Genomic DNA, 21944 nt, shown 5'->3' on the forward strand with positions numbered 1-21944 from the left:
TATAGGGAAGCACTCTTATCAGGCACCTTGACTAACTGTGTGTGTGTGTCAAGGATGGCTTGGCGTTCAGGATACAGGTAGCTTACCACCGGGAGCCTCGGGTCCTGAGGGAGAGTGTGTCCAGAAGGACTCCTCATCGTCAGGGACAACGAGGAGGCTCAAGCCCTGGAGATGGCAACCATGCACCGGCCCCTACTCACCTGCACGGGTCAGGCACTACCTTTACACTGGAGCGCTCCTTCTATCAGCTAACATTAGCTCTACATATCCTCTCCCCCGCTCTCTCCACATCACCCCCTTTCAGCTAACACTTTAGCTTTACACATTTTTGCTCTCACTCAAACGAACACACACATCTTAATGTTTGTGGTTGTGTGTTCTAGGCTCCAGCAACTCCACCCGTACTTTGGGGCGATGTGTCGCCTGGCCAAGCGCTGGCTGGGAGCTCTTCAGCGATGACATAACAGAGGATACTGCTGACCTGCTGGTGGCGTCCCTCTTCCTGCAGCCGGCCCCCTTCACTCCTCCAGGGTAACTAGCTACCTGCATGTCAGTCCATCGCTGACCCTTTCCCTCTGTCGTCACCTTGATGTACCACATGACTGATACAACCCCTCTCTCTCTCCCTCTTTTCTCTTTGTCCATCTACCCCTTCTTTCTGTTTTAGGTAATTAATGGTAATAAATTGCAATTATCTTTTTAGGTCTGAAACCGAGGTTGTAAAGTTCTGGTTTAAATGAAGCAGACAGAATTCCCATCTCACAATTAGTCAGATCCAATTTTATTTGCGAGAGCTCTCCCGTGCATATACAAAAACGTTCCTTTTTATACTATTCTCTTAACCTACACACATACATACACACTAATATTTGGATTTTCTCCTGAAGTCTCACCACAATTTATTACCACTCAGCTGACAGTTCCAGTGTCCCCCCCCAGATACGGGAAACCTGGAGGGGCTCTCCCTGTCTTGTCTTATCCCCACAGAGTTATAGCTGGATAGGTTCAAACATAGGTTAAGGAGTCTCTTGTTTTCTTTCGGCACACACATACATTCCTTTCTTCCCAAATGGTTATCAGCTTTAATTACCCCTTGTCCATGCTACGTAACCTCTAATCCTAATGGTTAAGTTTCCGGGGAGAATTATTTAATCATTTATCTTAAACGCTGATAAAATATTTTAACATTCTCGCTGTCTCTTGTTCACTCTTGTCTCGCTTTGCTCTCTTGCTTTCTTTCTCTCTGTCTCCATGTCTCTTTCTCTCAGGTCTCCTCGGGTGGGTTTTCTTTGCTTCCTCCAGCTGCTCTCCTCCTTCGACTGGAGAAACAACACCCGGTGGTCAACCTCAACAACCAGCTCACCGGTGAGCACACACACACACACACACACACACAATGTGGATGTATATTGTATCTTTTTAACATATTTGTATCTTATCATATTCGTGCATTACAAAAAATAACCAATGGGGTGTTCTCTCTCTCGCTGATGTGCTTCATGTGTAGACTCACTTTTCCCACTCTCTCTCTCATCTGTAGCTGCTGACTACACTGAGATCAAGAATGACTTCATCGTCTCCAGAGTTTCTGCCTGTCATGTTCATTGCCACGCCCAAAGACAAGAAGCTGTCAATCTGGACCAAACAGGTTCCATCTGAACAGGTTAGAACATGGGCACACATCCAGTACAGTCACCAGTACAGTCACTAGTACAGTCATCCAATAGCATTTTATTTGCGCAGCCCATTGTACACAACATAGTAACCGACTCAGACTTGAAAGAGAAGAAATTGAATACAAACTTTTCAAATGATTGAACTGCGGTGTACCAACTCTCACACTGTCAAAGACCGGGGGGGGGGGGGGGGGGGGAATCCTGTCTGTATATTAAGTAGTATAGTCAAGGCTCTAAAGTGTGACCATTTTGGTCGCATATGCATGTAAATATTTTGCTGTGCTACCTACAATTGCAATTTTGGAGCACCTACAAGAGAAATTACTCAGATAATAGTTGTTGTAATGATTATACTTCACTCTACTGTTGTTTCCGAGTGCCCTAGAGAAACGATTGAGTGAATATTCGTTAGCATCATGGTTGTACCATTTTACTTCAGCAAAAAATGTATTTTTTCTAACCCTAACAGTTCAGAAGATATGACCCATATTACCCGCACAACATTTTTTTTCTTCCTATAGGGGATTAGATGTCTGCGTTTTTACTTTCATAAACCATGTCTCGGGCCATTCTTAAGCTACTCATGGGCCATTCATTTACGCCTTGTTCAGTCATGTTACCTCATTAGCTAGCTAGCTAACAACCGGATAACTTTACCAGTATATTCAAACATTTGGGGGCACAGAAAGAAAGGAAAAGGGATATATCTTTTTCAGGAGATCAATGATCATAGTAATGAATGACTGATCTCTTGCATGTCATCACACACAATGTTCTTAAAGGGATAGTTCACCCAAATTGTAAAATTAATAATTGGTTTCCTTACCCTAATGTTTTAGCATTTCTGGCACAAATCCCATTTAAGTCATGGGGCCGATATGACATTTTTTCGTGCATCATGTCCAAATCATCCGAAAGTATCTAAAATCGATTGTGAAGCTCAACAAAGTAACTAGTAGATGATTTGAACATGAAACATGCTAATATCATTCCTATGCCTTTAATGGGATTTGTGCCACAAATGCTAAACCGTTAGCATGTGGAAACAGTGCCAGGGAAACTAAACCAAAGCATGGATGCTGTCATACCTTGTCCATAGACCGCTTACAGGGTAAGGAAACCAATGTCTTTTGGGTGAACTAAAATTGTCCATGTAATGCATCTCAACAAGAAAATTGTGCTTTTATACAATGTTGAAACCTAATATTCTACAAATGCCATTTCTGCTTTTTATAATTAACAAATATATTTACAGGGTTACATATTCATTTCTAGGGCACAATGTGTGCTTCAGATGTAGCTAGAATACATGTAGGCCAAATGCAGGCTTTAGCAAAAAAATTTTTTTATTTTTTTACATATTTCCGGTGCTCCTAACTTTTAGACGTTGGGAGCACCAGTTTTACCAATTAAAAAAATGTTAATTTAGAGCTGTAACTATAGTAAATCTAAAAGTAGAGGTGCCATCATAAACAGCGGAGCAGAAATTAATTGCATGTTCTTGTTAGTCGGCAGTCACAGTTACCCTATTCTTGGACCCTTCCTCAAGGCACACGGCTCTCCTGCGTCACACTGTTAGAGGATCCGCTCATATCATTAATGATAAAGGTAATGCCATGCACATTCCGTTTGTGATGTTATAACACCAATACAATATTACATTCATTCAAAATGGCATTAAGAAAATCTTACCTCACCAGTTCTACCTCAACCACTTGATTACAATGCTCAAACTAGCTGTTCTCCATACCTGGCATCTTTTTATGTGTTTCTGTCAAAGAGCTTTGAATTCAATAGGTCTACTGCGTGACGTGCAGAAGAAGCAGAATTGAGAGGTAGATTGAGCCGAGAACACAGGCACACGTATCAATGGAACAGCTATTAATTGTGCTCGGTGCACATTTGAAAATGTACCAGATCTTTTATCATGAAGTCGTCATCTGACCTGGGGTTAAGACAACGGAGAGCGTAGTCATAGTGATTCAATGGAACGCCGAAACAATCTTTAGTGACGATAGATGAGGAGACTTCCGAATGAGGAGTTTAAACACGGACAACCAACAGGTTTTGTAGGGTTATTATAATGGCTAGTGTGGGGGTGTGGTATAAATGTGTGTTATTAAATGGTGTCTGTTTTTCTCCCTGGGTGCTCAGATACTTCAGCGTGTGGTGATGGTGGCCGCAGAGAGCCTGAAGGTCCTGGAACCTCAGCTGACGGACGCCAACCGGATACAGGACGTCCGGGTTAGTCACACACACACTTACCCACCATTCTATCAATCTATTCCCACGCACTCATAAAACTACTACATGCACACTTACATTCATGTTAGTATGTTTTTCTTCATTTACAATAACTGAACTGCTTTTTTGTAATACACCATTCCATCATTAACTTTCCCTTCTCTTCCTCTGTTCTCTCGCTCTGTGTGTGTGTACAGGTGGGCAAGTGGCCTCCTTTGGATGCCTATGATGTCCTGATCCACCTTAGCCCCAAGCAGATGCCCTTACTGAGCTAGGCAGTGGACCCGCCTCATGCCATCTTCAGCGGGGGCACTACCCCTCATCGACTTCAGCCCCGTCACCCACTACCTGGCAGAACGGAGTGAGTACTTGTGCGTGTGCATGCCTGCACGTGTGTTGGCGATAGATAATTTTTGCCTACATAAATGAGGCTCAGGCTAGATGGGTTTTTATAGAAGCAAAAAGGCAATGTCTGCGTTTTCTCCTGACATGCAGATTTTCATTGGCTCCATTTTTAAACCGGTGTCTCCTCCCGTCGTTCCCAGGATGCATTTGGAGACCTGGCTCTGTTCTTCTGTGACCCCCTACGGCGTTACTGTGATCGCAGTGCTATGGAAGACCAAAGCCATCAGCCCATTGCCTTTCAAGGTAAAGACAGAAAAATTTAAGAAAATGTCTTTCTGCTTATACATTTCTTTGTGTACCCCCACGGTCATGTGTCTCGCCCTCTTCCAGACCTCACAGATGGTGGCTCATCGTGTTGAGGTGAGTGGGGAGGATTCTCACACTGTCCCCAACGTGGAGGCCATCCTGGAGGACTTCAGGGTCATGGGCCAGGGCCTGGTCAAGTCAGTGGAAGCAAGGACCGGTGAATGGGTGGTGTGGACTGAGCACGTGCGCAAACCCACACGCTCGCACACAGAAACACGTACGGTAATTGTATTTTAACTTAAACAATCCCATTTTGAAATGGGTTACCCCATAGCCAGCAAAACATGTCAACTTGTTGACACCTTTTTGTCAAAATGAAATCAACATGTAACACAGTTAGTCATTGTATATCCAATTGTGTGCTAAATGCAAGCCATGCACATTTACTGGATAAAATAAACATTAAGAAACTAAGCATGTGAAGTCTTTGTTTTCGCTGGTGCTTTAACCCTGTCTGTGTTACTGTTTTGTACGCACAGTGTGCTCAAATGTGTTGGGATAGTGACACATGTTTTGTCTATACTCCAGCACTTTGGATTTGAAATGATACAATGATCATGACATTAAAGTCATTTTAGAAACTACACCACTTTTTATACATAGTCCCCCTCATTTTAGGGATCAAAAGTATTGGGACATTCACTTGTGTATTAAAGTTTTAGTTTTTGCTCCCATATTCCTAGCACACAATGATTTATATTAAGCTTGTGACTACACTTTGTTTGGTTGCATTTGCTGTTTATTTTGGTTATGTTTCAGATTATTTTGTGCCCAATAGAAATGAATGGTAAATAATGTATTGTGTCATTTTGGAGTCACGTTTTATTGTAAATAAGAATAGAATATGTTTCTAAGTAAGATGGATAACTATTGAAAGATGGCTGATATGCAGTTTTCTACACGGTGCAACCTTTTGGTAGCATTTGTATATCATAGGAAAAGACACCACATTTACACACATTTGCATGAAGTCCAAATATATCATACTTTGACAAAAAAAATGACATTGACTTAAATTGTTGTCGAACCAGGAGAGGAACACCATGTAGTAGTACATCCTAGCCATGCCAGGCTCTCTGTACCAGTGGAAGCTGCTGAGGGGAGGACAGCTCATAACAATGGCTGGAACAGAGGGAATGGTATCGAACGCATGGAAACCATGTATTTGATTACATTCCACCAATTCTGTTCCAGCTATTACCACGAGCCCACCTCCCCAATTCAGGTGCCAACAACCTGTACTCTGTACATAGATTTTTTTTAGACTAGTGTAACCAACACAGGGTACGAGCCCAGGTCTCCTGCGCACCAGAAAAGCATAGGCCTGCTAAAATGAAGCCTAGGCATTGACTCTGGGAGACAAAGGGTCTTAGGTAAGGCCTACTGTGGCTCAGTTGGTAGAGCATGGCGCTTGCAACGCCAGGGTTGTGGGTTCGATTCCCACGGGGGGCCAGTACAAAAAAAAAGTATGAATGTATGTACTTGTAAGTCGCTCTGGATAAGAGCGTCTGCTAAATTACTTAAATGTAAATGTACTCATACATGTGTGATAAGTGAACCACCTCTGTTACAATTCACCATCCTTTGACCTCTTCACATTGACCCATCTGAGCCACAGCATAAATATGACTGACGGTTCGAACAAGGGTCTTCTGCACATCAGAAGAGCACATAAGCCCGCTTAACCAAAGCCTACCCTCTGGGCAAAAACTGGTTGAATCAATGGTTTTTTCCCCATGTCATTTTGAAATAAAAATATGATGTTGAATCAGTGGGAGATTTTTTTTATTTCACCCTTTAACCTAAATCCAATGAAAGGGTTACTTTAAAAACACAATTCATGTTGAGTTCTCTCTAGTTGACAATTCAACCGACTGTAAATCCAAACTAGAAATGGAACTGTGCCCAGTGGCTATAGCCAATGCAACTCTTCAGGTATCAGACATAGCCAATGCAATTCTTCCGGTATCAGGCAAGATTACTCATTATGCGACTAACTAACCGGAAAGAAGTGGTTTGGTGACCACAAAGATGTGATGAGTAACTTTGCCTAGTGTTGAGTAACTGCCTGAGACCAGAAAAACAGCATTGGCTCCCCAAGCTAAATGACCTAAGAGTTGGTTTAGCAGGCTAAGATGCTCTTCTGGTGTACATGACGCCAGGTTCAACCCCCATCAGTTACACTAGTCTAATATCAATTGGCATAGTGTGTGACATGGCTAGGATATCACTGCACTGTGGTGTCATGTTGCTCTCCTGGTTCACGCCTCCAGGAAGCAATTTGCATACAGTTTGAAAATGAAAAGAGAAAATGCTAAATTGGGCAGTTGGAAAATAAAAACACACACTCCATTTCACTTTGCACATTGCAGTTACCGTTTTCTGTTAACCTTTTGACATTTTATTTACCATTTGCAATTATCCATTTTCATTGCAATTTCATTGTGGCATGAATCATGTGCACTTATATGAAAATATAATTTTTCACATTTCAATTGAGCATTTAAGCATTGCATTTTTGAACTGGCCCTGACTCCCCTCCATATATGCCTGCTAAATGTATTTTCATCTTGAAACTTTCTTTGGAAAATGGTCCTTGTGATTGGGATTCCTGCTAGAGCTATGTTCAGTTTAGCTCACTCAACTTCATTATCCCGCGGCGGATATCCATTTGGTCATCACATTGTCGCTTTTCAATGTCTGTGTACAATCACCATGAATGTATGTACAAATGTGTTGACCATACTGACTAGATGTTGAGGAAATTCCAAGGAGAGGCGATGTGTTATACCTAATCAAGCTCCATTGTGTCCATCTCCCACATAATCATGTCACAATGGACAGATAATTGTCCGGACTTATTTTGTCCTCGCCCAATGTTGTTAGCTATCTAATTATTACAGGATTTCCTGCTCAAATCGTGACTCCTCGCACGTTGGGAATTATCTGGTTACCTGGTTCAACCTTTTCAACAATTTGTCTACTTTATTTATCGTGTCCCCACAACTGCTTGCCTAACCAGCTGTAACTGAAGTTTGAACTCTGTTTTTATAGTAATAGCTTCCTTTTGACTTGACTGTTGGATGTTTTATCACTATTCATCAGTGATTTATGTAGTTTTGTCGACATAAACACTTAGAATGTTAGATCTCCCCTGAGTATCCCTTAATTGAACAAATACTTTGGGGAAATGAGCCCATCTGTGTGATGCTGAAGTAGTGAGAACTGCTGAAGTATAGTGTTGTCCCTAAAGACTTGAACAGGGTTGGCAGTGTGCCATATATACCAGCTCCTAAGAAGCTATTTCCATCATCGGTCTAAACGATTGCGTTACAAAAACACGTTTCACAAAAATGTCAACTATTCCAAAACAGGATGTGTGGCCATGTGAGCAACGACACAGACACGCTCGATCTCAGGTTCACCAACCCTGCTATAGCTTCTTAGAAGGAGCTGGTCTATCTAGCATGTGTCTATGTGTAGTCAAGGTGAGGAACTCTATAGTTTTACACTGTCAATGCAAAAGCTCCACAGCTGTTAAAGTTGAGGCTGAGTTTTTTTTAATGAGATGTATTTTTCTTATGGTAAATGCTATCCTAGTAAAGTGAGTATTTGTACGTGTGTTTGGATTCTAACGGTTTATGTTAACCAGTTTACTCAGTCATTCAGAGTAGGCGACGCAAACTACTCACCTGCAGTGCCTCACGTGGCCATACATCCAGTTTTGGAATTAGGTGACATTGTTGTGAAATTTGTTTTCGTAAAACATAATGAAATTGTTTACGGATTGCACAAAATTTTAGTGCTATAGTATCTCATGACAGTGTTTGGAAAAATAGGTGTTTGATTGTCAGGCCAAATCAGGGTAAGAACTCTTCTGAATGTCACTCGGGGAGAGATGGAGGAGTAGCCTTGTCTGTATGAATTAATTATATATCAAATCAAGGTCACATGCACCGAATACAACAGTTGTAGACTTTACTGTGAAATACGAGTCCTTTCGCAACAATGCAGACTTAAAAAGTAAGAACAATTTGCTAAATAAAAAAGGAAATAGTAACACAATAAAATAATAGTAACGAGGCTATATACAAGAAGTACCGAGTCAATGTGCAGGGGTACGAGGTAGTACGAGGGTAAAAGTGACTAGGCAATCAGGATAGATAATCAACAGCAGCAGTATGTGTTTCATCAGTGTGTGTGTGTGTGTGTGTGTGAGCATATTTAGTGTGTGTGTGGGTAGACTCCAGTGAGTGTGCATATAGTGCAAGAGTCAGTACAACAACAAAAAAGCGGTCAATGCAAATAGTCTGGGTAGCCACTTGATCAACTGTTCATCAGTCTTATGGCTTGGATGCAGAAGCTGTTCAGGTGCCTTTTTTGTACCGCAGAGAGAACAATCTATGACTTGGGGAGGTTGGAGCCTTTGACAATCATTTTTATCCAATACCGCCTGGTATAGAGGTCCTGGATGGCAGGGTGCTCGGCCCTAGTGATGTACTGGTGCATGCACACAATCCACTGTAGCACCTTGCGGTCAGATTCCAAGCAGTTGCCATACCAAGCAGTGATGCAGCCGGTCAAGATGCTCTCAGCTGTATAACGTTTTGAGGATCTGAGGGCCCATGTCAAATCTTTTTGCATGATAGGTCCTTATTGATGTGGACACCAAGGAACTTTTAAGTTCTCGACCTGCTCCACTACAGTCCCATTAATGTGAATGAGGACGTGCTTGGCCCTCCGTTTCCTGAAGTCTACTATCAGCTCTTTTGTCTTGCTGACGTTGAGGTAGAGTTTGTTGTCTCTGACCTACTCTCTAAAGGCTTTCTCATCGTTGTCTGTGATCAGGCCTAAGGGGCAGCCGTGTTGAGGGTCAGCATGGTGGATTTGTTGTTGCCTACCCTCACCACCTCCAGGGTGGCCCATCAGGAAGTCCAGGATTCAGTTGTAGAGGGAGGTGTTCAGTCCCAGGGTCCTTAAGTTAGTGATGAGCTTGGAGGGCACTATGGTGTTGAATGGTGAGCTGTAGTCAATGAACAGCATTCTCATGTAGGTGTTCCTAGGCTCTGCTTGAAACATGGATATACCAGACTGGGTCAGGGAAAGGTCAAATGTCAAGTTAGACACTTGCCAGCTGGTCGGCGCATGCTCGAATTACATGTCCTGGTAATCCTTCTGGCCCTGCGGCCTTATGTTAACCTGTTTAAAGGTCTTACTCACATCGGCTATGGAGAGTGTAATCACACAGCTGTCTGGAACTGCTGGTACTCTAATGCATGATTCTGTGTTGCTTGCCTTGAAGCGAGCATAGAAGGCATTTAGCTTGTCTGGTAGGCTTGCATCACTGGGCAGCTAGCGGGTGGGTTTCCTTTTGTAATCTGTGATAGTTTGCAAGCCCTACCGCATCCAACCAGAGCCAGTGTAGGATTCAGTCTTAGTCCTGTATTGACACTTTACCTGTTTAATGGTTCACCGGCGGGCGTAACAGGGTTTCTTATAAGCGTCTGGATTAGTGTCCCTCTCCTTGATAGCAGCAGCTCTAGCCCTTAGCTCAGTGCAAATGTTGCCTGTAATCCATGGCTTCTGGTTGGGATATGTACGTATATGTCACTGTGGGGACGATGTAGTCCATGCACCTAATAATGAAGCCGGTGACTGATGTGGTAAACTCTTTTATGCCGTCGGATGAACCACGGAACATATTCCAGTCTGTGCTAGTTAAAGTCCTGTAGCTTCGCATCCGCTTCCTCCGACCACTTCCGTATTGAGCATATCACGGGTACTTCTTGTTTGAGTTTTTTTTGCTTGTAAACAGGAATCGGGGATGGAGTTGTGGTCAGATTTGCCAAATGGAGGGCTAGGGAGAGCTTTGTAGGCGTCTCTGTGTGGAGTGAAGGTGATTAAAAAAAAGTGCGTCTAGTTGCATGGGTGACATGCTGGTAGAAATGAGGTAAGACAGATTTCAGTTTATTGCGTTAATATCACCGGCCACTAGGAGTGCCGCCTCTGGGTAAGCATTTTCTTGTTTGCTTATGGCCCTATACAGCTTGTTGAGTGTGGTCTTAATGCCAGCATCAGTTGTTTGTGGTGGTAAATGGTATGGTCTACAGCTTATAATGAGGTATTATAACTCGGGCGAGCAGAACCTCTAATATTAAGGAAGTCTTGAGACTTAAGTAGACTACTTTCACTCTGTGTGCTTTCCTACTTCAACGAAATGTTCTATCGTGTTGCAATCAGTGTTGGAGTTGTGAACTACACTTAGTTCAACTAGAAATGTATTTACATTTTACAGTAGCTTGGTAGTAGTCTTGGTATTGTTTTCAGTAGTGAATCACTTTTTTTGCCATGTAGTGGTGTAAAGCACATGCTACTTTTTTTGCAAAAATAAAAAGAATTAGACCTGCCTAATTCTCACTTGAAACACTTTTTGTGTGCCTAATTCTCACGTTTTGTCTTTAATTGTCTCAACTTACATTCTGTTAACATCTGACTCAAGAGTGACCTGTTCTTGCAATTTGTAGTCTATGACATTTCAGATTTTAGATATGATACATTTTTGACAAAGTAGTTTGTGCGTCGTGAACTACTTTTTCTAAGTAACTTCAGTTAAGTAAGCTATCTTGTTCTTAATAATTCCTCTTAATGGTAACTTTAGTGAAGCTTACTTCTTCTAGTGTGAAGTCATTCATAGCTTGGTAAACTATATATATTTTCAGAGAAGCTTCCCCAACACGGGTTGCAATATAAAATACAGATAACAGGAAAAAAACATGAAGGTAGATCATATTTGGTCAAGAAGTGAATGCAATCTATACTGTCGGAGTCAAGTAGAATGCAATGTACTCCAGTGCCTCAACAGAATAGACAAAAAGTTATTGATGTTAGAAGCAAACCTTTTGAGCAGTTATGGGGATATAATGACTCACTCCTCTATTCAAACCAGACAAAGCATGAAAAATACATGGTGATAAAGTTTCAGGCAGAGAGGAATAAAACAGGATGGACGAAAAGGAGAAGAGAGTGAGAGACTGACAGAGAGAGAGAGGCTGTGTTTGAACCAGTGAGGATGTGGGAGTTACGAGGGAAAGAGAGAGACGGAGGGAGTGAGAGAAGGGAGAGTGAGTAAGAGCGAGAGAGTAGGGAGTGTTCGAGGGGGCTGGCTTTGGCAGGAACCACAGGAGGTCCAGGTCCTATAAGAGGAGGCCACTGCATTAGCCATCACACACACACAACAGTAGGACCTACATACCTGCTGTCACCCAGTCATAATACAGGAGGTTAGCTGAGCAGCACTGAACCATGGGAAAACAGAAGGTATTCATGGACAAGCTGGCACAGACTTTCCAGATCCGTAACTTGCTGCTTCGCCAGGCCATGGCAGAGTGTCTGGGTACCCTCATCCTGGTGGTAAGAGCATTGCCATCTTTTCACCTCACTGACATCCTAATTTACCATATCGATGTTCAAGTTATCCTCACTCAAGCCTTTCTCAGATGAGTAGATTGTATGTTTTGCTGTGATGATTCGTTGCCACAAGAAATATTATTTTGTGCGTATTCAAACCTGGAGACAAAATACTACTGCATTAACAAGAACCTGTGTATCGACTGTTGTTGTTATGCCAAGATGTGAGAGTGATGGATACTGGTAAGTGAAACCAACGTCAGTGAGCTGCTCACAATAGATCTTCCTCCACTGTCCATGGCCCCATACCGGTCTCGAACCAGTGTTCTTCTGCTCATAAACACGTGACAATCCTCCTTGACAACGTAGCAACCATTTGAGCTATACAGAAGGTACCAATTGGGTTGCTCCATCGGCAATATTTCAAGCTAGATGTGGAGTGAACGTACGCCACGTTCTGTACACCATTAGATAAGTTCAGCATGGCTTTACAGCTTGTGCTAGCCTTTCCACTTGACCTCAAATTCTCTGGGGTCGGGAATGTGAGCCTCATATAGGCACCTGTAAATTACACTCCTTGAGTGTGTATGAAAATATGATTGCTCTTGTTGACAAGAACATGGACACATGATCTTTGCTCTGCATAATGATCCAGGACTCACCTTGCAACCTCGTGCTCTTCTGCTGTTGTATTTGAGGGATGTGCATGTTTACAGTCGCTAATGAAATATTCTTTCACATTTTTCTGCCTTAAAAAAAATTAGATTTTATTTTCTCTAGCGTTATACACAACCTACCCTACATTTTCAAAGTCAAAGAAAATTATAAAGTTACATTTTCAGGAGATTTTGCCAGCTTTTCCTCTAACTTTTTACCTGAGCTTTTCTCCTTTCTGTGGATATGGCCAGTGCAGGTAGTCAGTGCAGATAGGCCAAACAGATAGTACGGGTAGCCATTGATTAGCTATTCAACAGTCTAATTGCTTGATAGAAGCTGTCTCCATGCATGTTGGACTTACACTAGAAACATTTTGGCACCATGATGTTCAAATAAACATCTTTATTTTAATTTATTTTTAGCCTCAGTTTTTGAATTATTCCTGCAATGTGCGGGTCTCGATCTCTTCCGGTATTCTCATTTTGATTCCTACGCACCTGGAACCGAAAATATTTAGTATAATGGACGTTATAGTAGCACAGACGGTCTCCTATCATTTACATTCAACTGGTAAAAGTTGATTGTGATATGATTAAGTCTTTGGCAATTGTCTGGGCCTTTCTTAGACACCGCCTGGTATAAAGGTCCTGGATGGCAGAGAGCTCGGCCCTAGTGATGTATTGGACAATCCGCACCACCCTTTGTAGAGCCTTGCGGTCGAGGGTGGTGCAGTTGCCATACCAGGCGGTGATGCAGCCAGTCAAGATGCTCTCAATGGTGCAGCTGTAGAACTTCTTGACGATCTGAGGTCCCATGTCAAATCTCTTCAGGAGGAAGAGGCACTCTTCGAGACTGTGCAGGTGTGTGTGGTCCATGTTAAAGGGATAATTCATCCCAAATCTATATTTGGATAGCATTTCCCATAATTCCCCTTGAGCTATGTCTTAAGGCCCATGGTGACAGAATCCACAATAAACCATTATTTACTTGTGGCTATAACCTGGAGTTAGCATATTAGCATCGTCAGATTTCATGAATGTAATCAGACAGACCGATGTTAGCAAAGCTGTACCGCAAGCCAAAATGTTATCAAATACTCACAAAGAACCTGACCATGTTTAATTCCCTTCGAGACTAGTTATTTCTGCAATAAAAGTCACATTTTCGAATGTTTGATACCTTCTATGTTTACTGTTCAGTTTTGTTCACACCTGGTAATCAATCCATGTCTATTTCCTGCCCCAGGGGGAGTGTCTTTACTCGCATCACTTTTAGCTAGCTACGCCCCATTTTTTGGACATTAGAACCTTGTTTGTTAGGGAGAGATAATAACCGAAAGAACTGAGATATGCCTAACTGCTTAGAGGAAGAGGCAGAGCCCTCCTGTTTCCTGTAGTCCACGTTCAGCTCATTGGTCTTGCTGACGTTGAGGGAGAGATTGTTGTCTCTGACCTCCTCCCTGTAATCTGTCTCATCGCTGTCGGCCTACCACCGTCGTGTCATCGTGATGGTTTTGGAGTCATGCGTGGTTACGCAGTCGTGGGTGAAAAGGGAGTACATGAGAGGGCTAAGCACACACCCCTGTGAGGCCCCCGTGTTGAGGGTCAGTGTGACCAGAGGTGTTGTTGCCTACTTGTAGCTTGGAGGGGACTATTATGTTGAATGCTGAGCTATAGTCCATTAACAGCATTCTCACATAGGTATTCCTCTTGTCCAGGTGGGAAATTGTCATCTGTGGATCTGTTGGAGCGGTATGTGAATTGGATTGGTGTGTGTGTAGAGCTTTAAATTGGCTTTAATGGAACTGACAGATTAAATCTTCCCTCGGTTACTGACAGACCTTAGCCATCCGCCATGTTAAATAAACAAACAAGACAAACTAAACAACCCCTGCAATTTTTTCCTTTATCTTGCTCTAGCAGTAAATGGCCACTTAAGAAAATGGGTAGTAGTACTTTAAGCAACTACCAGATAATACAGCCAGTATAGCCTACAACCTGCAGGCTTTTTAGGCAGTTAAGTTTCACTTTTTTGCTCAGAGAGAAAGAGTTGTTAAAGAGATGACTCAGTCTTACTCATGGTCACAGGCTCTCTCACACCTGTTTTTACAAAGCGTTTCTTCATTGCTTAATGTCATTGCAGTACATTTTCTCATGCTGTGACAGGATCTCTACAATCGATGTCCATCTAGAAAAGCCTTGCATTGGTTCGCTAAAACAGGACCAACTTTCAGCGTCAGAAAAGTAACACAAGCGTCAAACTTGTTGCACCTGTTAAGCGTTGTCTTTAAAATTACTATTTATTATAAGATTGTAAATAGACGTAGACAGGTGTTACACTGCTAAAAGAAAAATTATGTAAATCTCCAGCAGGAGCATGGATGGAAAAGCACTATGTATTAAACCTGTTACGTCTATGTCTAAGGCACTAGTAGCAGGTGTGGCATGTCTATTTAATAAGTGCTATGTCAAACATGGATTGCAGTATTGGGAGTGACAGCAACAGCGCAATGGGTGAAACCTGAACATGCCAAATATATTCACGCCCTCCAGGACATATATAGACGTCACCTGTCTTCAAGATATACTAATGACTGACTAATGTAATGACTGCGTGAACAGTCAGGCGCTCTTGACTGATACTCAGGTAAAGGGAGGCGAAGGAAGGAAGGAAGGAAGGATGGGCAGGGTGTGTTTATGTGTGTGTTTGTCATGCACAGAGGTATACCCCTGCATATGGAGAACAGATCTCCGTAATGGCAGGATTTGGAAAATAGGCAAACTGAACGACAGTCGTTGATTAGACACAGCTGAATGGCTGTGGTGTCCCTGTGGACATGTCCTTGTCCAGGTGGTCGAAGGGGAGACCACGGGCACTATTTGTCCCTGAAGGTCAGCGGGGTGACAGGTCTTTCCCGAGATCTCCCACTGGGCAAGAACTGGTTGAATCAACATTGAATTACATGTCATTTCAGCAAACAAAATCATTGTGATGACGCTTAATGAACATGGAAAACCGACTGGATTTACAAGAAGTAACGTACATGGGTTTTTTTTTTCAAGTTGCTTTTTCACACACCTTTTAACCTAAATCCAATGACATAGTGACATTAGTTGTTGATTTCATGTAGAATTCACCTTAGTTGACAACTTAAACAAATGTAAATCAAAACTAAACGTTGAACTGACGACTGTTCCCAGTGGACTAACTGTGTCACCTTAGTGTGACAGGTGGTTGGACACATGTCCTTCTGGCCCCAGAGATGGTGTGCATGTGCACCGTCCCGGGAACAATGCAGTCCTTACATAAACCGAAGAGCTAAGGGGGGGGGAGAAAACAACAGCGATAAACCTTCTCTTTATATTACAGCTCCATCTATGAAACAGTCATTGTGTGCTATTCTTTGCTTAAATTGAAGGGATGAGAGACCACATGCTGCCACACGAAACCATGGCTTACCACCCCAAATCATGACTTCCGTACCATGTTACTAGGAGTGACGCTCCACTGGGAAAAGTTTGACGACTTCTTCACACAGTATTTTATTCACACACTTCACTCTTCATTTCCTTTTGTCCCAATATAACAGTTTTAATTTATATGGATGTTGGAAAAGACTGGCGGCATCAAAAGCTACCCCGGAATTTCCTCTCCCTGTGACTACTTCCCTCCCTCCATTGCTGTTCACTAAAAGGGAGCGCATGAGTGACCAGGTGTGTCGGTAGAAACTCCGAATGAGGACACAGCATGAACTGCCTGACAGTCTGGGGGAGTAAGTGTGCAATGTAGTCATGTAATGTCATGGCGTAATGCTGTCATGACATGCTGTCGCTATCACCACCAGGCCACTTAGAGAGCTGTGATTTAATTTAGGTCACTATCCTGTTAGATGCTGTCTTTTTAAGTCATTTCTTACGGCATCATGAATCTTAGTGAATAACCTTTTGGTGGAATTTGAGCAGGCTAATTCAGTTGGCATTTGGCTCCATACTGACATGTTATCAGATGCTTCCGACATTAAGATCCCTTTGACATTTAACTTCATGTCTAACTAAAGATGGGCCCCTCTGAAGATATGGTGTTTTTCCAGCCAATCGGAAGCATGAGGCCCGCGGGGCTAATCAGGAGCCAGAGTTTCCACTGACCCCAGTGATGTTAAACCATCCACTAGATGCCAAGCCCTCTGTTGAGACAGTTCCTTGCAGCTCATCTCAACGAATGTGCCCTGTGGTCTGAGAGCAATGCATCTGCTTCAGGGGGCCTTGCGAATGGCTGTTTCAGCACATGCAACACACTACTGTTATCCCCATAGTAATGGACACACACACACGTGCACATATATACAAGTCGGCGTGCGAACACACTATGCGGTATGACCACCTTGGCAACTCTATAGCTAATTCACAACCATGACAGCAGCTCCCGAAACGGACTTCCTCTCACTGCATCAATCCTTGTTTCCATTCTAGAGCATATAAAACAAGGTGTTTCCTGCCAGCATATTCATATCAGGGTGGAAATATGTAGTACACTTGTTTTATCAGATACATCGGTATCTGAAAAATGCCCATAATTTGGACTGGGACAATCAAATGTCAACACGGACAACAATTTCACAATTTCCTCCCCTTATACCTGTTAATACACAATAGAGCCCATTAAAATCATCACGGCGACCAGCTTCACTGATAATGATTGTATCCCCTTTCTGACCTGCACATACCTTCAGGGATGAAAAGTAGTAAATCTAGGATATCCATTTGTGTAACATGTATACTGACAAAGCCTCTTGAGTGACTTTTATATAGAGTGGCTTGCGAAAGTATTCACTCCCCTTGGCATTTTTCCTATTTTGTTGCCTTACAACCTGGAATTAAGAGATTTTTTTTGGGGGGGGGGGTTGTATCATTTGATTTACACAACATGCAACACGATGCAAAATGTTTTTTTTATTGTGAAACAAACAATAAGACAAAACTAGCCACTGGGATTTTTGCACATTCTTCAAGGCAAAACTGCTCCAGCTCCTTCAAGTTGGATGAGTTCTGCTGATGTACAGCAATCTTTAAGTCATACCACAGATTCTCAATTGGATTGAGGTCTGGGCTTTGACTAGGCCATTCCAAGACATTTAAATGTTTCCCCTTAAACCACTCAAGTGTTGCTTTAGCAGTATGCTTAGGGTCATTGTCCTGCTGGAAGGTGAACCTCTGTCCCAGTCTCAAATCTCTGGAAGACTGAAACAGGTTTCCCTCAAGAATTTCCCTGTATTTAGCACCGTCTATCATTTCTTCAATGCTGACCAGTTTCCCAGTCCCTGCCGATGGAAAAACATCCCCACAGCATGATGCTGCCACCACCATGCTTCACTGTGGGGATGGTGTTCTCGGGGTTATGAGAGGTGTTGGGTTTGCGCCAGTCATAGCGTTTTCCTAGATGGCCAAAAAGCTCAATATTAGTCTCATCTGACCAGAGTACCTTCTTCCATATGTTTGGGGAGTCTCCCACATGCCTTTTGGCAAAGACCAAACGTGTTTGCTTATTTTTTTTCTTTAAGCAATGGCTTTTTTTCTGGACACTTCCGTAAAGCCCAGCTCTGTGGAGCGTACAACTTAAAGTGGTCCTATGGACAGATACTCAAATGTCCGCTGTGGAGCTTTGCAGCTCCTTCAGGGCTATCTTTGGTCTTTGTTGCCTCTCTGATTAATGCCCTCATTGCCTGGTCCGTGAGTTTTTCACTCTCTTGCCAGGTTTGTTGTGGTGCCATATTCTTTCAATTTTTTAATAATCGATTTAATGGTGCTCCGTGGGATGTTCAAAGTTTCAGATATTTTTTTATAACCCAACCCTGATCTGTATTTCTCCACAACTTTGTCCCTGACCTGCTTGGAGAGCTCCTTGGTCTTCATGGTGTCGCTTGCTTGGTGGTGCCGCTTGCTTAGTGGTGTTGCAGACTCTGGGGCTTTTCAGAACAGGTGTATACGTACTGAGATCATGTGACACTTAGATTGCACACAGGTGGGCTTTATTTAACTAATTATGTGACTTCTGAAGGTAATTGGTTGCACCAGATCTTACTTAAGGGCATCATAGCAAAGTGGGTGAATACATATGCACGCACCACTTTTCCATTTAAAAAATAAATAAATTCACTTCACCAATTTTGTTTTGTGCGTGTCCATTACATGAAATCCAAATAAAAATCACAGGTTGTAATGCAACAAAATAGGAAAAAACGCCAAGAGTGATGAATACTTTTGCAAGGCACTGTATGTTAACTGTATGTGTTAACATAGCAATGAGTAAATGTTTGGCTCTGCTCTGGCTTTAAACACACCGAGTACTCCTCATATGCAGTCATTACAATCTTCTTTTTTTTACAGGCAATGTTGATGATCATTGTTTGTTGGTACCCATGTTATTTTTTTTTGTTTCTTCCCTCTCTTGACAGATGTTTGGTTGTGGTGCAGTGGCTCAGCTGGTGCTTAGTGGAGGATCTCATGGCATGTTCCTAACTGTCAACTTTGCTTTCGGCTTCGCTGCCACCCTAGGGATCCTGGTCTGTGGCCAGGTATCAGGTACAAACCTCTAATTAGCAATACATGCACATTAATTAACTCACCAACATGTTTAGGCGTAGAGGTTCTCCTCGAGCAGATTTGTTACCATGAGTTGTTCCAAGGCCGAGTCATGTCGTGATCCTGTCTGTCCTGCTTTAATGTTAACAATCTGTCAACGTGTGTTTCCTAGGAGGCCATCTCAATCCAGCAGTAACCTTTGCCCTCTGCCTGCTTGGGAGAGATCGCTGGAGAAAGTTCCCAGTCTACTTCTTCTTCCAGACACTGGGAGCTTTCCTGGGCTCCGGGATCATCTTTGGTCTGTACTATGGTGAGTCCTCGGACCTGTCCAAGGATGGACAGGAAAGCATCTGTTGGAGTCAACTCTTTAAAAAGTCTTAACTTAGCCATAAGGTTGAATCTGTGTATAGCGTAACACCTCGTTACAGTTGATGTTATATCATAATCCTCTCAGACGCTCTGTTGAACTATGCTGGAGAACTCATTGTTACCGGACCCAACGCCACCGCTGGCATCTTCGCCACCTACCCTGGCAAACATCTCACATTGGTCAACGGCTTCTTCGACCAGGTGAGCCCCTTTCTTCCGCATACAACCCCCAAACTGGTTGGATCAGGAATTAGAACTACTAGTATATTCGGAATTCTCCATGTTAATGGAGGTATCTCTATCCCAGACGATTGGCACTGCAGCATTGATCGTGTGTATCCTGGCCATCGTGGACCCCCATAACAATCCCATTCCCCAGGGCCTGGAGGCCTTCACGGTGGGCTTCGTGGTGCTGGTCATCGGCCTGTCCATGGGCTTCAACTCTGGCTACGCTGTCAACCCTGCCAGGGACCTGGGGCCACGCCTCTTTACCGCTCTGGCAGGCTGGGGCACCGAGGTCTTCACGTGAGTCCTCCCAAAAATCCTCTTTCTCTCTCTGCATGCATCTGGTTCTCTCTTCCGCTCTCTGCTTGTCTCTACACATGTATTCTACCACTATACATCTACCACTCGGTATCCATTTCCTGGTTAGAGGTTTGTACATTATTGATATAACGATTTAAACAAAATGGGAGATGGTGATGATGGATCAAACAGGTAAAAGCAGAGGAGGCAAAGATTAAGAAAATATCTTCTCTCTCGCACAACTTTTTGGATTTGTCTCACTCTCTCGCTCTCTTTCTCTCAGTGCTAACAAGTGCTGGTTCCTGGTGCCCATCTTCGCCCCATTCCTGGGCGCCATCATTGGTGTGGTGGTCTATCAGCTGATGGTTGGCTTTCATCAGGAGGGAGAGGTTCGTGACCGGAAGAGCCAGGAGGAGAGAGTCAAACTGACCAACATTAACCCAAAGGATGCTCGAAAGGAAGAGATGTTATGAGCCTCAAAACCTCCAGCATCCTCCATCCTCCACCACTACCAAGCATCCTATACCCCTAAACTCAGCCTTAGTGAGGTACAGTATGGTCTCCTTGAGGGCCGGTGGGTCCCTTTTCACTCTTAACTCTGACAGCTGTGTGTCTGTTAGTCTGCAAGGAGACAACTACAGTAAGCACACACATTATGGACCTCAATCTTTCGCTATAATGTTGCCACAGTATATCTATCTCTAGGCGTCCTTTGTCTTACATTGTAGCTGCATAGTGTCTTTAAGTAAGAGGGGAGAAAGTAAAGACTCAAACACAGAATTATATTAATTCAAAATGTTTGGAAACAATCGAAGTTTATAGCCTAGTGTCTTTAGCTCTTCTGTTTGGACAGTATTTTATGTTTTATACTAACATAGCGTTTTAATGATTCCGTTGTATTTATATGCTGTGGACAGATTGTACATGTGTCCCGATCAAATGAAATGTGTACGTTTTAGTGAGTCCATGAATTTCAATGTCAACCAGAGGCCTCATGTCATAAGATTTTTATACTTTTTAAAATGTTTTATTAATTACTAAACTTAATTTTTAAGCCCACGTTTTACCAGAATTATTTATAAAAAGATCTGTCCGTGGTTTTCTCCCTAGGAAGCGGTTGCTTCCAAGGTGCAGACACCTGTGTGTCTTTTGACACTATATAAACGAGTCATCCCGCAGTGTTTGTGATCATACCCTGATGAAGACAGCTTGGCTGTCGAAAAGTTGGATATTACATTTTTTGCATCTGAGCTCCTAGAGTGTGTGGCTCTCCTTTATTTTCATGCTTCCAAGGTGCACCATGGCGCAAAGATATGCTTGTCAGGATGCTATATACTCTAATGTCTGCAGACTGTATCGTCAGTGGAGGAGGAGAGAGAATGTTGAGTGACACACACACAGATTTGATTTCAGCTGCCGGTGAGGGGCAGGACTTGCAGGAGGTAGGATTGTAAATGAATTTGATCAAGTTATGTAACCTATTGATTCCTTCTTGATGAATAAATGAAACCGTTTTGTTGTGTCTCTGTAATACTAACCACCTAGCAATTGTATTAACTTGCTTTAGCTAGCCAGCTAGAAAGGTTCACAATCTCCCAACCCCATAACTAGCTACCAAGCCATTTCAGGCTATCAATCAAGTTAGAGTAGCTTGTCTGTCTTAGCTGGCAAGGTTGCTAGTCTTTAGGGTTGTAATACTGTATACCAGTGAGGCAGTTGTACTAAACTCCTAAGGCATAAAACTTCTTAACTTCTTAATAGGTGGTGCTGTTTTCAC

General features: G+C 42.8%; 1 protein-coding gene and 1 pseudogene across 1 annotated transcript; both read left to right on the forward strand.

Moving 5' to 3' along the window:
• LOC120063515 overlaps nt 1-9485 on the forward strand; it is a 32290-nt pseudogene extending 22805 nt beyond the window's left edge.
• A 2448-nt stretch (nt 9486-11933) lies between these two features.
• Nucleotides 11934-20700, forward strand: LOC120062666 (aquaporin-3-like). Its single transcript, XM_039012711.1, has 6 exons — nt 11934-12041; nt 19147-19273; nt 19446-19583; nt 19728-19843; nt 19950-20167; nt 20451-20700. Exons 1-6 carry the CDS (start codon nt 11934-11936, stop codon nt 20638-20640), a joined length of 897 nt encoding a protein of 298 aa, XP_038868639.1. The 3' UTR covers nt 20641-20700.
• The last annotated feature ends 1244 nt before the right edge of the window (nt 20701-21944 follow it).

This window comes from Salvelinus namaycush, chromosome 18 (assembly GCF_016432855.1).
Source record: "Salvelinus namaycush isolate Seneca chromosome 18, SaNama_1.0, whole genome shotgun sequence".
NCBI classification, from domain to species: domain Eukaryota; kingdom Metazoa; phylum Chordata; class Actinopteri; order Salmoniformes; family Salmonidae; genus Salvelinus; species Salvelinus namaycush.